This window comes from Thunnus maccoyii, chromosome 1 (assembly GCF_910596095.1).
Source record: "Thunnus maccoyii chromosome 1, fThuMac1.1, whole genome shotgun sequence".
NCBI classification, from domain to species: domain Eukaryota; kingdom Metazoa; phylum Chordata; class Actinopteri; order Scombriformes; family Scombridae; genus Thunnus; species Thunnus maccoyii.
The window spans coordinates 35,173,961-35,189,742 of record NC_056533.1 but is presented as its reverse complement, the minus strand read 5'-3'; the positions used below and the strand labels follow the sequence as shown (position 1 = coordinate 35,189,742).

General features: G+C 37.5%; 2 protein-coding genes across 2 annotated transcripts; both read right to left on the bottom strand.

The window, feature by feature from the left end:
* Positions 1 to 451: 451 nt before the first annotated feature.
* On the bottom strand, positions 452 to 10,847 carry aph1b (APH1B gamma secretase subunit). The gene is made up of 6 exons (XM_042418569.1): positions 10,534 to 10,847; positions 8,527 to 8,697; positions 6,176 to 6,249; positions 4,348 to 4,470; positions 2,986 to 3,113; positions 452 to 2,834 (listed from the first exon to the last, which is right to left on the bottom strand). Exons 1-6 carry the CDS (start codon positions 10,644 to 10,646, stop codon positions 2,667 to 2,669), a joined length of 777 nt encoding a protein of 258 aa, XP_042274503.1. The 5' UTR covers positions 10,647 to 10,847; the 3' UTR covers positions 452 to 2,666.
* Positions 10,848 to 12,000: 1,153 nt separating this feature from the next.
* On the bottom strand, positions 12,001 to 15,483 carry LOC121898476 (troponin I, fast skeletal muscle-like). Its single transcript, XM_042413567.1, has 6 exons — positions 15,476 to 15,483; positions 15,342 to 15,378; positions 14,063 to 14,191; positions 12,861 to 12,950; positions 12,329 to 12,505; positions 12,001 to 12,132 (listed from the first exon to the last, which is right to left on the bottom strand). Exons 1-6 carry the CDS (start codon positions 15,481 to 15,483, stop codon positions 12,046 to 12,048), a joined length of 528 nt encoding a protein of 175 aa, XP_042269501.1. The 3' UTR covers positions 12,001 to 12,045.
* Between the last annotated feature and the right edge of the window lie 299 nt (positions 15,484 to 15,782).

Sequence of the window (15,782 nt, the reverse complement as noted above, 5' to 3'; positions counted from 1 at the left end):
CATTCAAAATGATTATTTAATGATTCAGGAATACAAACAGAAAAATTCATTTAAGAAAGAAGCTCAAATATATGAACTCGCCTTTCTCGATTCAGTTTCTAGAAAACTGTATTTCATGATGAAGCTTCTATTTAATCAGTATTTTACATATTTCCAGAATATCTGCTGAGTTAAATAAGAGTTTCATGGAGTCTTTGTTGACATAAAGTTATAAATCATAAAGTAGGCTTGTGTGTAGATCCAAACTGTTGTTTCACTTAATTTTTAATAGTTCATGACCACAACTTTATCAGCTTTTTCCTCTCAACAGGTTTGTGTGCAGCAACATGAAATCAACAGATTGTGATGTTTAGATTAAAAGACATTAAACATAAAAAGATATAAACATAAGAAGACAACAAACATGTTCTCTCTCTCACTGTTAAAGGTCTGATTTAAAGGATCATTCCAATTATTTTAACTTTTTCTTTATTCAATCTTGATTTTTAAAAAAAAACCAACAAAATTCACTCTGCAGTTAAATCAATTTAGGTAACTGATCAATTATCATAAAAATTCAGTTACAACAGTCAGTTTGATATTTACAGTACATGCATTTCTTACATACTTCCTGTTTATTCTCAGGCATTCATGTCTAAGTAAAAACATGAGGAGAAACCAAAACACCAAAAAAAATCTGATTTATTTAAGAATTGAACAACCAAAGATGACTGGAATGATCCTTTAACAGCCTAAAAATCAAAGTGGTCAAACTGTGTGGAGTTTAAAGACGCAGGTTGTGTGATCAGCATGGACGAGCCCCCGAGAATGATGGGAAATGAGGGTATGGAAAGTGAAGGTTTAAGTCCAAACTAACCAGAATTAGGTGGTTTTTTACTAGGTTTTGTTTAATATGACAACAAGATCAGCAAACTCAGAGGTCTATTTGTTCTTTAAATTAAGATGTAAATATTTGGAGTGCATCTGGTAAAGTTAACCAAAGATACAAGATCCACATCAATCATTCACTGATGTATTGTGGGAAAAATGATCAACAACTAGCCTGCACACACGCCACATATACATATATATGCCACTTCTCTTCAATCATATATCAATTTTTACGTGTGTTAACACTTCAAATTCAATTCCGTCTGGAGTTAATCGTCAGCCCGAAGACACGCTGAACACACAACTAGTCGCTAAAACTCGGCCGATCCTCATTTAAAAAACACGGCAGATTGTAACCGACACAAACTGTACAAGTAGGACGACGACACACAAAAACAACAAAAATCAGGTGCAAAAGGAAAAACATTCGTTGTTTGGAATGACTAACATGTCACATCAACTCCTGCGCTCGCTCACAAACAGCTAAAACATAAAAAAAAAAGGCAACAAAGAAATCGAACATTCAAAGATCACCTTCATCAGCTTATGTTCTTATTTATGAGTTTATGATGGTGTATATTATTTATAATGGTGAGGAAAAACAAAGTACAAAAAACCGTCTGCTAATCTGAAAAGAAGCCAAGAGCTTTTATTTGACTCTGGGTACCTTTAGATAAAGACTTTATTATCTTCTTACCTGGAGATATTAAACATTTATCTTTTCCCAATCATCATAAAAAAGCTAATTTTCTGTCAGGTAAATGACAGAAGCTGCAGGTGTCGGAGCCTTTCAAAGGTAAAATCTGAATTCTTGACCAATTCCAATTTTTTAATTCCTCTTCTGCTTGTTTCCACTTTATCTTCACTGCCAGTTTGAACGTCTTGCCTCTCAGAATGAGACAAAACTTGTGATCACTGTGCTGACATTCAGATTATCTGCTGGAACAGTATTTTAAAAAAACATAGTGATGTCCATGACTGTGCAAATTTCATTTGTTGAAATGGAAATTTTGAGCATTTTAGCCTTCAAATTAGCAGATAAATAGTCCAGTTTAGAATCAAAATAATTCACCACAACAAGTCATGATGACATAATCTATACCATGTCCTGAAGATCTCAAATTAACTGGGATTAAAATAATAATAATAAATACCAGTCGTGTCTCCTCTCAGCTGCTGTGTTCATTTAAAGTCAAAGACTAAAGATGATGCATCACAACTTGGAAAAAAAAAAGGTGAAAACCTGTGACTATCTACATATCAGGGAATTAAAAATGCATAAATATATACACAAAGAGTTTTGTTCATGAATGATAAATCCACCCTTTGAAAGATGACACATTTGAAAGAAGAAAGCTTTGATGAGCTTTGATAAGAGTTGAAAACATTGGAATATGTTTAATAATTAAAGACTGAGTTGAAATATCTTTTGCCAGTTTGTTCACCTTGTTATTACCCAAACATTTTGGATTTTTTGAATAAAACGCTTTCATCAGATCTGAATTAAATCCATACAAACAAAATGAGCTTCTGAACTAGACATGAATCACTGTCAGAGATAAAAAATAATCTCCATCTTTGCGTCTCTCCTCCGGGAAACACTCACTGCTTTTAACTGTTTTGTTTTTTTTTTTCTTGTGGACATTAGATGATGAAATACCCCAGTGGGTGTAAAGTGAAAAAGCAGATTAACAGAGGGTTAACACTCCTTAACTGTGTTTAGTGTGTGTGTGTGTGTGTGTGTGAACTCGGTGATCTTTGGATAGAGAGTCCTGCACGCTGCCTGGCGTGCTGCGTTATCTGGGCCGGTGGTTGGCGAGCAGGAAGTCCTTGTCTTTGCAGGTGAGGCAGAGTTTAAGGTTTCTGAGCGAGCCGCCGGCGGAGTAAAACGCCCAAACGCCCATCAGGAACAAGATGACGTAGGTGGGAACCAGGCTGGCGACGTACTCCGGGTTCTGGAAGGTCTGCACGAGAAGACAGGAAACAGAAATCAACACCAAACAAGCCTCACAACCACACCAGCACGGCCTTTTGCTTTTGTTTCTTCTAACCCTAACCCTAACCCTAACCCTAACCCCCCCCCCCCCCCCCCCCCCCCCCCCCCTCATTACTCACCAAACAAGAAACGATGAGGTGGCTGATGACGACAGCAGCTACCGCCCACCAGCGCTGCTTCTCGCAGGCGTCGAAGAAGACGACGCCCCAGAACATGTGGAGGAGGATGATGGCCATGGTCATGAAAGCTGAAAAAACAAATAGTTAAAAATAAAAAAAAGTGTAGCGCTACATGCAGGACTCATCTAACATATTTCCCAGAATGCCTTTTGACAACTCCCATCAAAATGGCAAAGTACATAGAGTAGCTAATAGCTGATGGACTCGGCTTTGTCCAAAAAACGTTAAAGCCTCTTGAAACGTGGCTTGAAATCATAAAAATACATATATGATATCAAAGTTGAGTGTCTCATTAAGCATCCGCAAAAATCTGAATGAAAATAAACATTCATAACTATTAGAAAACTGAGCTCAAAAACAGCTCATTTGGCTGCTCAAACCATTTCAGATCACGTTTGATTGACAGCTCACTTTCAGCTCAAGTACCGTTTTATTTTCTATTAATTCACTAAAACGTTTTGCTGATATGGAATAAAATACCAAATCTATGAAATGGACCCTACTTGGTTAGAAAGCGTGACTAATCGACTAACTAGCAAAACAGGTTAGACCAACCAAATCTTTGTTTTTATTTAACTATACCTCCCGGAGTATGATGCTAATCATTTTAGCATTCTCCATTCACTTACATGAAACGGTTAGCATTAGCTTTACTATTCAAAACTTTTGAGCTTATTATCAATTACCCCAGTGGTCTACTGGTTATCTTGAGTAATTGGCTAACTAGCAGAATAGAGTAGACGACACATATCTGTTTTTATTGAACTATACCTTCCAGACTACAAAGCTAAGTGTTTTAGCATCTTTCATTCACTTACATAAAAGGGTTAGCATTAGCATTGCTATGCTACACTTTTGAGCTACTTATCTACTCAGTGATTAATGGTGTACCCAAGTCTGCTAGTTAGCTTAACACAGTAACTTTCAAACCATATCAGGCTAATTTGAATTCTCATTCTAGCTAAAAGCAAAGAAAAGTGCACTGCACTGTTTTCTCATGGGAGAGATGAGAGTGTTGTGAAGTCAGCTTGGCCAGATAGCCACGTCAATCATCTTTATCTTAAATATGATTGGGCAGGTATTTATTATGTAATAAATTCCCTAGTTTAGCCCCGCCTAAATGCAACCCACTAACAAGTGAAGGGAGAGAAACTTTCTAAAGAATTACATAGACTATGTCAAAGGCTGTTCTCATACTATTTAGGTGTTTACTATATGCACATTAGATCCCAAATTACATGATTAATAGCCAATCATGGATTTGCCTTTCCAGGAGCTTTAAGTTTCTGTGGGAACTGGTACCTGAGGACAGGAAGTAGTGCTGTGAGTCTCCGTGGATCCCGATGGTCCCCGGCCCCACAGAGTCAGCCAGGATGTTCACCACGGAGAACGCTCCGCTCATGAAGCCGAAGCCGAGGCCGGACACTGAGACAGAACAAAAAAACAGAGGAACATTTAACACTAGAGTCCAGCTGCTGTTCATTTTCATTACTGATTTATCTGCCAATTATTTTCTCAATCACTAGTTTTGGCTGTAAAATGTCAGAAAATAGTGAAAAATGTTTGTGATCGTTTGAGGCGACATCTTCAAAACCCTAAAATATCCAGTTTACTGTCACAGGAGACAAAGAAATCATCAAATCCTCAGATTTGATTTAATTAATTTTCTGTCGATGGAGTGATTGTTGCTCTAGCTGCGTTATCAGCTGACATTAGCTTATCACAATATCAGTCATAGTGTTTATATCACACAATAAGCAACAGAAATGCTAAAGATGTGTTGAAGGTAATTTAGAAACATACTTTGTCCACCAGAGAACAACTGAATAACCAAATTATATCAACATGTTTGTGTATGTTATGTGTTTATGTTTACTCCAGTGAGGTAGTATTGCTCCTCCATAATATCGGGGACGTGAGTGAGACAGATTAAAAAAAAAGACTACAAATACCACCTGTCTACCTCCACCAACCAGTCAACATGCAGTTTACGTCCATGTCTGTCCAGACTCATAATATTTGTTGTGAAGACTTTAAAGGGATTTAATAAAAAGGTATTAAGTGTATTTTTCCTTGCATGTGTTCACATGTTTGGTCAATAAAGCTGACAGTAGCCTGACGCTGCTTCAGATACGGACACTGCTGCAAAGTAGCCGAGATTAGAACCGAGAACCGAGATCAGTGTCACTGATTCAGTATCTGATCAAATATGAAATATGGTCACAATCTCTCCTTCTGTTCCTGAGTTATGGTGTTATGAATAATGAGCAAAAAAGTGTTTTTGCAGAATATTATGATGTCACAGTGAAGTTGACCTTTGACCTTTTTTGATATAAAATGTTATCACTTCATCATTTTATCGTCTTAGACATTTGTGTGAAACTTTGTCATAATTAGCATATGAATTCTTGAGTTATGGCGAAAAAAACATTTTTTGTGAGATCACAGTGATTTTGACCTTTGACCACCAAATTCTAATCACTTCATCTTTGAGTCCAAGTGGACGTTTGTTTCAGATGTAGTGAAATTCCCTCCAGGCGTTTCTGAGATGTCACGTTCATGAGAACGGGACGGACGGACAACCTGATAACATAAATCCTCCGGCCTCAGCGTGGAGGCTTAAAGATAAACTGCAGCAGAGACAGAGATATCCTGACTTTTAATCTCTAGTTAAACTCCAAACAACCTTCATCCTACGCTTCCCATGATGCATCTTGATCGCACATTTCATTAGATCCTCTCTGCCTGGTAAATACCCACAAGTCCAGTCCCCCAGTTTATATCACAGGCTTTCCATTAAAGTCACCAACCGCAAACCAAAATAACCCCGATGACATCTTCAGTTTTATGTTCTCAGATGTGACAAAGAACCACAAAAGACATCATACAAATATTTTCACAGGCTGATTAGTGCGACCATGACAAATAAACTGAATTAGATGTGCAAAATCACTGGAGTTCCCCCTCAAAAACTGATTTTTTTTAAACACTTTAATCTAAATATCAAAGGTGATGAGACGACAGGTGAACCATGGTCATGGTTTCAACAAAAATATAATCATCTTGTTCAGCAGCTGAAAATCTGGATTAAAACTTTTTCTAAAGCAACAGATATGAAGACAAACTGTACCGTAGGCCAGCTGCCGTATGGAGATGGGCATGGTCTCCTCCTGACTGAGAGTGAGGAGGCCTTCATTGGCTTTCCTGCAGGAAAACAAACACACACACATAAACACACACATCATGATGTCGGCTTTTAGTGTCACTGTGACGCCGTAAAACGAGAGCGTCAATAGGAAACATGTATGTCAGCGAACGGAAGACGACACGAGCTGCAACAATGAGCCTTTAAAGAAAAAGATGAAAGGCGGGAAAAGTGGGACGAACTGTGACACCGAAGAAGATAAAAACACTGAAACTACTCCTCAAGTTGTGATGATGATGATGATTAGTGAGTACAGAAGTGTGTGCAAAATTTACTTATATATTACTGTAGTGTAAATACTATTTATTAAGTTCTGTTCCTACTGTACATATCAGTTGTTTTACATGTTTGTATATTGTTTTGTTTATTTTCTATACATCACAATTAGATCTATTATTTCTATCATATAGAACCTCTGATCTATAATCAATTATGTGCATTAATTTATATGTATATATCTCTATATATACTTTTTGCTACTGGTATTTACTGTGTGCAATGACAATAAAGTTGAATATAAATGAATCTAAACAAAAAATGTTTTAATTTGTTTGACAATGTGTCATTGTGTCCATCAGATTTTTGACTGAGGAAAAATAACTCTGTAACAACAAAGTGAACTGTTTGGAATTTCTTCTGTTTTCTTCACTTTGTGTCTTTTTTACTGTCACACAATCGACGCCTTGTCTCGACACTGCAGTCAGCTGACTGACCTTTAAACAAACATGGCTGACATTTTACATGTTTTTTCACAAAGCCACACTTTCTACTGCTGTAGAAATATTGTAGCATTTTACAGTTTTAAACACTTGTTGCATCCTTCTGCTCCTCCACTGGTTTCCTGTACAAACTTGAAACTTGCTTTAGTTATAAAATTCAGAGTTTTGGCATCAGACAGGTTTTTCTCTGCACCGTCATGGATTTCATGACTCAAATAAGTTTCAAGTCTCTGCGTGTTGAAATAAGTTGTTTTTTTAGGCAGCAAAGACATTCAGACATATTAAAACTGTAGAGGCCTCCAGTAGCTGCTGATTAGCTGGTCCGAGTGTGTCGTGTGTCCACACTGGAAAAATGACACAATTAAGGCTCCTGAAAAAAGTCTTTTGACTTTGCTGTCGATGGACACTATTGTCCCACAATGCAATGCACAAAGGAAATGGAGCTGGATGCAACTATTAGTCGACTGACATAAAATTAATCTTCAATTATTTTGATAATTATTTTAATAAGTCAAAATCACAAACATTTTCTGTTTCTTGGATGTGGGGATTTGAAGTTTTTATGTGTCATACACAGAACCAGTCAAAAGTTTGGGAACAATATCTTTGGATTTTTTGGACCGCTGATAAGAAATACAAGATATTTGAGGATGTCACCTCAGGCTCTAAGAAAGCGCATTTTTCACTATTTTCTGATATTTTATAGACAAAACAATAACAGATTCATCAAGACAATAATCTTTAGAAGACATTTTTCACACATGTATGACATAATTTATTGTTAGTAAAATATTAAGGTATGTTGATTTGTTGTATAACTATAAAGATTAGTATGTAGAATATAATGTATATAATTACTAAACAGGAATTGGGACACAACAATGTTTGATCTCAGCTGATCTAGTAGCTTCCGGTCCTTTAATAAATACAGCTTGTTCATGTTTCAGTCAGATTTGTGATGGTCATTATTTCACAGACATGTCGACACCAGTAGGGCTGCAACTATTTATTATTATTTACATTATCAATTAATCTGACAGTTATTATCTGGATTAATCGTTTTGTCTATAAAATGTCAGAACTGTGAAAAGTGCCCGATATAATTTCTTAGAGCCCGAGACGACGTCTTCAAATGTCTTGTTTTGTCTCATCAACAGTCTAAAATCCAAATATATTCAGTTTACTATCATGTACGACACAAAAAGCCTTTAAGTCCTCACATTTGAGAAGCTGCAACCAGTATAATTTTGGCATTTTTCTTTAAAAATGATTTTTTGATTATCAAAATAATTGTGTAATAATTTTCTGGTGATCAACTAATCGCTTAAACAACTAAATGTTGCAGCTCTAAATACAAGCAGTAAAAACTCACCTGTCAGAAACAAGATATTAAAGATTAAATTAATAGTTTCTGAAAATAAATTTCTGTCATAAAGGATGTGATGGAAACCTGATAACAATCATTATGATGGTAAAAGGCTCAGAGTGAATATAATCTGAATAATTGAGAACAACAGTGTGTGAAACCATCAAACAGCTGTGAAAGCCGTGACTTACTTCAGCAGCTTGTAGTAAGCAAAGCGGAAGGTTTCCTGCAGCAGGACGGACAGCACCACGCCGAAGATGAGCAGACCTTTCTGCTGCGATGCGCTCTCTTTGTTACTGATCTGAACCGAGATGAACCAGACGAGAGACGACAGCAGCAGAGACACCAGCCAGAAAAACGCTCTGACAGGGAAAAAAAAACACACATAACATACATGATTAATTATATGAAAAAAAGAGAGTTCCTGAATGTATTATTTTGCATAATGTCAGCCTGATTCTATGTATATTTACATAGACAGACTGTCTTACACTGTCTAAATAAGTGCTCTAAGGTAAGTAATTCACACAGGGCATTCACTTTTCAACAGGCTGTCTATTTTAGGTACAAAACCAGGCAGAAGTGTCCTTTACGACTCACTGAGCACAAGACAGCCGGACATGAATGTTAATTTCATCACCCTTGACATTGAATGGCAGGTTGCTCCATTCAGCACCAAATAATAATAAGAAAAAAAAACAAAAACAAAACTGAACAAAACAAACTCACTTCAAGGTCCATTTAGTAGCTGTTCTGGAACTTTCAATCACATTTGCCAATCAAGATAATGATAGAAAGTTTCAGAGCAGCTACTAAACGGACCTTGATTTGAGGCTGTGTTGTCAACTGCTTTTTATAAAGGTCAAGGATGAGCTTTTAAATCTCAGGTGTTTCTAATATTTATCTTCGACCCCTCGTTCACGCTGTCTAGGAGGTAAAACACCTTCTGAGTTGAGTTGAATCAACACCTCTTCGACACAGTGTCACCAAACTCAACATTTTAAACTCTTTATGTACGCAGAGAGCTTTAAAGTTAAGAATTGGTCATTGAACCTGCAACCTCCAACAAACCCACTTTAGGCCACTACTGACCACTGACAGATTGGAAAGCATTAAAGGACAGTGTTTCCCTGTTGAGCTGCAGTGGAAGTATAGTAACAATAAGAGGAACTTTGGCTCTAAAAGACTGTAACGTTGAAAGATATCTACCTGATTTGACTCATTTGGACGCTGAAGCTTCATATTAGCTTCAGATAAACTTGACTGTGGATTTTGTCCTACATCACTTAAAATGTAAGTGCATTATGAAGGGATCTTCTAATGGTCAGTATGAACAGGAGGAATGATTACATGTTCATTTGTGCTCCTGACTGTATTAAGACAGACTTGAAAAATTGCAAACCCATCTTTTATATTATTGTCAAATGACTGTTTGTCTTCAATTTTGGACAGCCGTTTGAACTTCAAGTTCAACACCACTTGTGCAATTTGTGTGTGCAGCTTTAATTTCTTCTGCTTGTGTACACTGTCAGAAAAAACAATGAGCTAATGTACTGATTCTGTACTGTTTATTAAACGATCGTTTATTTGTCTTTATAATGTCAAAGCAGCTGAGGTTACTTAAGTGTGGAGTTAAGTTCAGCCTGTTTGTAAGTGACGGACAATCGGTGCCACCCATTCAAACCCTTCGTCATAGACAGTTCCATTATCGGACATTCTCGGAGTTCCATTATCCATGATAGTGCTTGTTTGGCCCTTTTCATTATTGTTCCTTGTCTCTAAAATAACATCATCATAACTAAATAGGAGATCAGTTTACGATACCAGCTGATAAAAGGATCGGAAGAACATCAGGAAGAATGTCTTCAGTCGGAAGCTATGATCACAAAATATTTGGACTCTAAAGTTGTCGAATGGTTAATGTATATATGTGTGTGTCTTTATATAAAGGTCTGAACACCTTTGACTGGGTGATTGTGCGGGTTTACAATAAGAAGGAAATGAAGTATACTAACACATTGTCCGATAATGGAAGTAGAGCATAGCTCGCTACTGAAGCGGTCTGTTAGCTCGCAGGCTAGCTCTGGTAAACACTGCCGTTTACCCATTTAAACACAAGGGAAGTGTTGTTATCGCCCCATTTTGACAAAGATAAGTTTCCTGTCACTCTGCTGTGATGAAGGTACGTTAACTCTCACCCTGCTATGAGGAAAATGACCCTCAGCGGCTCCCGGGCGATGGTAAACAGGAACAGAGCGATGGCCGGGCCGAAGGCGATGAAGGTGCAGCCGAAAAACACCGCCGCCGTCATTTTGGCTGTTTCTGGGTAAAATCAGCGGCCAGCAGCGCCACACACAGCGCCTTGTCTTGTTCTTTAAAAAGGTGATAAACAGGTTACTTCTATTATTTTACTAGTTAACCTGCTTTTGTTACTGCTGCTGCTGTGGTTTCCTTTAAGTGCTTTCAGCAGAGTATCACAGGTTAGCTCATGTCGTCATACGTCCTCACGTGACCGAAGAAAAAAGAAATTACCCTAAAACTTTATTGAAAAGGGGAAGAAATGACAAACAGTCACCAATATTGAATATGTGTAACAGCATTTAACAAAACTATAATGTAATTACAAAAAGGACATTGATACTAATGATTAAACAGAAAATGAATAAATAAATAAATACATTTTGGTAATGAAAAAGGACAAACAAATGAATGTTTTGGAGATAAGACTGGAGTTTTCAGGGCCTCAGGACAGTTTCCTACTCGTGATCCAGCTGTGCTATTAAGAATAAAATGATGGGTTGCACAATTTTACTACCCACATGTTAAGCAAACACTTTGCACAACAAGCCCAAGACATCTTCCCTCAACTCCAAACTGCTGTTTCCCACATCCAGAGCCTACATTCCTCATTGTGATCTTATTTTTCTTAACATTTCTGTCATTTGACTATTCAGAATATATAACTAAATGTATAACTCTACATTTTGCTTTAACTGCAGGAATGTGTAAACATTTTGTTTGTTTGTTTGTTTGTTTGTTTGTTTGTTTGTTTAATGTCATGTGCACATATGTGATTTTCACACAAGGCAATAAAAAAGAAACATACTCAATTAACAAAAGTTTGCCGTTAACTTAACTAAAAAAACACAACATTAAATTCAATTAAAATAATAATATTATCATTAACAGCCAGAAATGAATAAAATTGAGTTTTATTTGCCAGCTTAAATCTGCAAACTCACCTTTATGTCAGTTTTCAAGTGTTCCCTAAATACTACTATTATTACATAATGATAATGATACTAATAATAATATTCATCATATATGTAAATAACTTCTCAAAACTCTTTATAAAGGCCTTTTTTATGGTTTAAATTATATTTTTATTGTTCTGATGTATTTGATCTGTTTTGTTTGTTTTTCCTTCTTTAAATCTTGTTTTATTTCATTTAATTTTTCTACTTTAAAGTATCTGATTTCTCTTGTTTCCTTGTTACCACTTGTAGTCCTGAAATGTATCTTGATTTACCTGTGTAGAACATGTTATTTCAGTCATGAATTAAATTAAATTCTGTTGAATTATTACCATGAAACACAAAAACACTGCATGATTTATTCTTTTTTATTATTTATACAATTTGTCAACAATGTGGACACACAGACGCACAGTAATACACAGAAATGAATAATGCAGATCAACACACTGGAGTTCAGGCCTCTGTCTCGAACATCTTCTTCCTGCCGTCCATCCCGGCTTTGTCTTCAATGTTCTTCCTCCAGTCGGCGGTCTGCTTCTCCTGAGAGAAACATGAGCAAAAACAAGAGCCAGGTAGATTTAAAGCACATATGAGGTGGCGATAATGACGATTATGGCTTGTTGTTTTATCTTAAACTTTGATTTCAGAGATAAAAACACAGAAAACGTCAAACATCAAATGTAATCATGCTGAAACTGTCCTTCAGTGTCTAATGTAAAAAATCTGAATCACCCACCTCCTCTTTCACCTCCTTCTTGACCTGCTTCAGGTTGGCTCTCAGGTCCATGGACACTTTGTGTTTGGACCCCAGCAGGGCGGCCAGCATGGCGTCAGCCGACATCCGCACCTTCTTCAGGGCCGGCTTCTTAAACTTCCCGTTCAGATCCTGAACCATCAACTTCAGGTCGTCGATCTGTCGGAGAAGACAGTTACTCAGACTATCTGTAGTAGGAAAGTGTGTATGTCTAAACACCTATGATCGGCTTAAATGAGGCGGGTTGTGTCGCCTTGTAAAACCTTTTAGCTTTAATGTTTTATATTGTTCATTGTCCAGAAACACAATGCACAATTTAAGAAAAAGACAATTTGCTCTAATTCAAATGAGCTCTAGTTTGAATAAAACATGGTGTAAAACATTGTCACAATCAGTGAGAGTCAAACAAACAGACAGAATAAACTGACTGTGAAGAATAACTTACTGGGTTTACAGTTTATATGTATTTAAATGAACAAACAGGTGACAGGAAGTCAAACTTTAGAAGACGTACCTCCTTGTTGGACTTGTTCACTTTGATCTCCATGTCGTATCGTTCCTCGTCCACCAGATCGATCTCCTTGTGAAGTTTTCGGCACAGCTCCTGGTGGGGTGACAGGCAGGAAACAGAGACAGTAGATGAGTCTTCATATTGCTGATGGAAACTTTTTTCACAAACATGTCCAACTTACTAAACAGGGGACTCACTCTCTGAACATTTTGTGTTACGGACATATATCTTCTGCTCTCTGTGTTTGTTTGAATATAGCATAAGCTATTTACATACAACACAATATTCCTCGACAGGATTCACACTATTGTTATCCAGATCTTTATTATTGTGTGATTGCTGTTATGCTGTGGGGGGCATTTTGCTGGCATGATTTGAGCCCACTTGTCCCCTTAGAGGGAAGGGTCACTGCTAATCAATACAAAGTTATTCTGAGTGATCACCTTTATCCTATGATGACACATTTGTATCCTGATGGGAGTGGTCTCTTCCAGGATGACAATGCCCCAGTTCACAGGGCACGTGCATTTCCTAGTTCGTGTTACAGTCCTAATTCCTAATTATTCAAGTTAACAAGGACTTCACAATAAAATGCTTAAGTGACTTTTTAAACACAAAATGTAACTATTTATCTGATATACCAATACAATAGCTGCTGTGTTAAGGTAAGTTTGCTTGATTTCATTTGGTCGTCTCTGACAAAGCTTCCTCACAGGTAAAACTTTATGGTGGAGTGCTTTTTTGGATGACGTGGCTCAATATTAATTGAGGAAGATGACTTCATATTAAATATCCTCAGCCACATATTCTTGGAAATATAAAATTAAATGAGCAACTTCACATTTTACAATCACAGGCTATAAAACACCTTTTGATGGCAGAAAGTCCGAAACAGTAGTCGAACGCGCCGCATCTGCCAACAACACAATGCTCTTCCTTCAGCCTTCTGTTATTAAAACCTGACAATAAAACTTTATTTGTCAGAATCAAAGGAGAAAAAATTAAAACGGACGGCCTTGAGACGAAATACCGTATAATAGAATAGAATAAGTACAGCACATACCCAGTTGACTTGAACTAAAACTGTACATCAGCTCTACAGTCACAACACTCATCCTGCCAACAACTACATCAGTCATGTTTGTGTGAAGGGTTTAGTGAACATCCGTGAGTGTTTTTCTGTCGTCCAGGTGGTCGAGGTTTACCTGGAGCTCCTGCATGCAGCCAGGGATGGAGAGATCAGGGCATTTCTCCTCCATGTACATCATCTTCTCCTTCTCCTTCTCCTCTGCCTCTTCCTTCAGCATCGCCTCACCGATCTGCAGCAGCAAGCTCTGAGGAGGAAGAGGAGCAAACCATGCTCATAGGTTCACGTGGAACACAGAGAAACTTTCCACTTTCAGGAGATAAATGTGAAAATAATCTTTATGCATACATCATTCTGCACAGTGAAGCTCAAACATCCAACTGAAGGAACAAGAAGAAAAACACATTTCTGACTTAAGGGGGAATAATCCTCTGAGGACGGTGAACATATACAATAATGTGCAAAAGTTTTAGGCACTTTAGATGTTTAGTTTCTCATCCATGATGCAGCACCATCAGGGAGGCGTCTGATTGGTCCCAAATGTATTTCTGCAGCATGACAACGACCCCAAACATCCAGCCGGAGTCATAAAGACCTATCTTCAGCTACAGGAAGAACAAGGCGACAGATGGTTCGGCCCCCACAGAGTCCTGATCTCAACATCATGGAGTCAGTCTGGGATTAACATGAAGAGACAGAAGCAGCTGAGACACTGAAATCCACAGAAGAAGAACTGTGGCAAGTTCTCCGAAATGCAGGAACAACCGACCTGCCGAGTACCTGAAACACTGCGTACAGGTGAACCGAGCTGCTCACAGCAAATATTGATTTACTTTAGGTTTCTTCTGCTTACTCAACTTTGTAGTTAATTGACAAATAAAACCTATTCATGGCATTATTTTTAAAAGCCTCCTCACTCCACTTTTAGTGCCTAACACTTTTGCACAGTACTGTATATATAAATTTGGGAAATGCCTTTATATGAACCAAATTTTTGGACAACCAATGAACAACTGATCAACATCATCAGAGAAGCTGCTGATAGGGCAAAAAGTAATACTGTATATTTCATGATCTATTCATTAGTTGCACTAGAAATGTCAGTTTAATGAAAAAAAGCAGCAGTGTATTAATGTTGACAGTCTTTTTCTGCTGTTTTCTCCTTAATCTGGTTGGTTGTTTAATAAATGGTAAATCTCTAAATAAATGGTTTGTATGTACAGGAAAAAATGTGGGTTTCTCATTATTATCATATCATATTTTTCTTAATAAAATACCATGTTTAATTTATGATGGTGATGATGATATTTCATTTCAGACTGATAACAGGAGAGCAACATACCAAACACAAATTTGAAACTTTAAAAACTCGAGGCATCATCATCATCTTACTGTACCTTGAGATGATTCCTCCGGCACGTCGACATCTTTTTTCTTTATAGAAAAAAAGAAGAAGAAGGAAAACGATAAGAGTTTGTCTGTGAGTTTTGTGGATTCAGAAAGTCATCCCTCAGTGTGATCAATAACTTACTCTGCCATCCTGACTGCAGCTGACTCCTGCCTGCGGCCAGTAGAGGAGAAGAAAGATGAACGGAAACGCTTAGGGGTCTCTTTATAGATGTTGGTTCAGTGTGTGTGTGTGTGTGTGTGTGTGTGTGTGAGGGACCAGCAGCAGTTGTCCTCAGAATTGAATTTCAGACACAAGGGTCGACGGCGGCGGCAGCTGAGCCTGAAACAAATGCTCCAGGAATTTTTCTTCTGGAAGCATCTCCAGACAATGTGGGACCATGACGAGAACTCTAGTTTAGGTTTTTAGGTTTGGATTTATCTGAAATGAT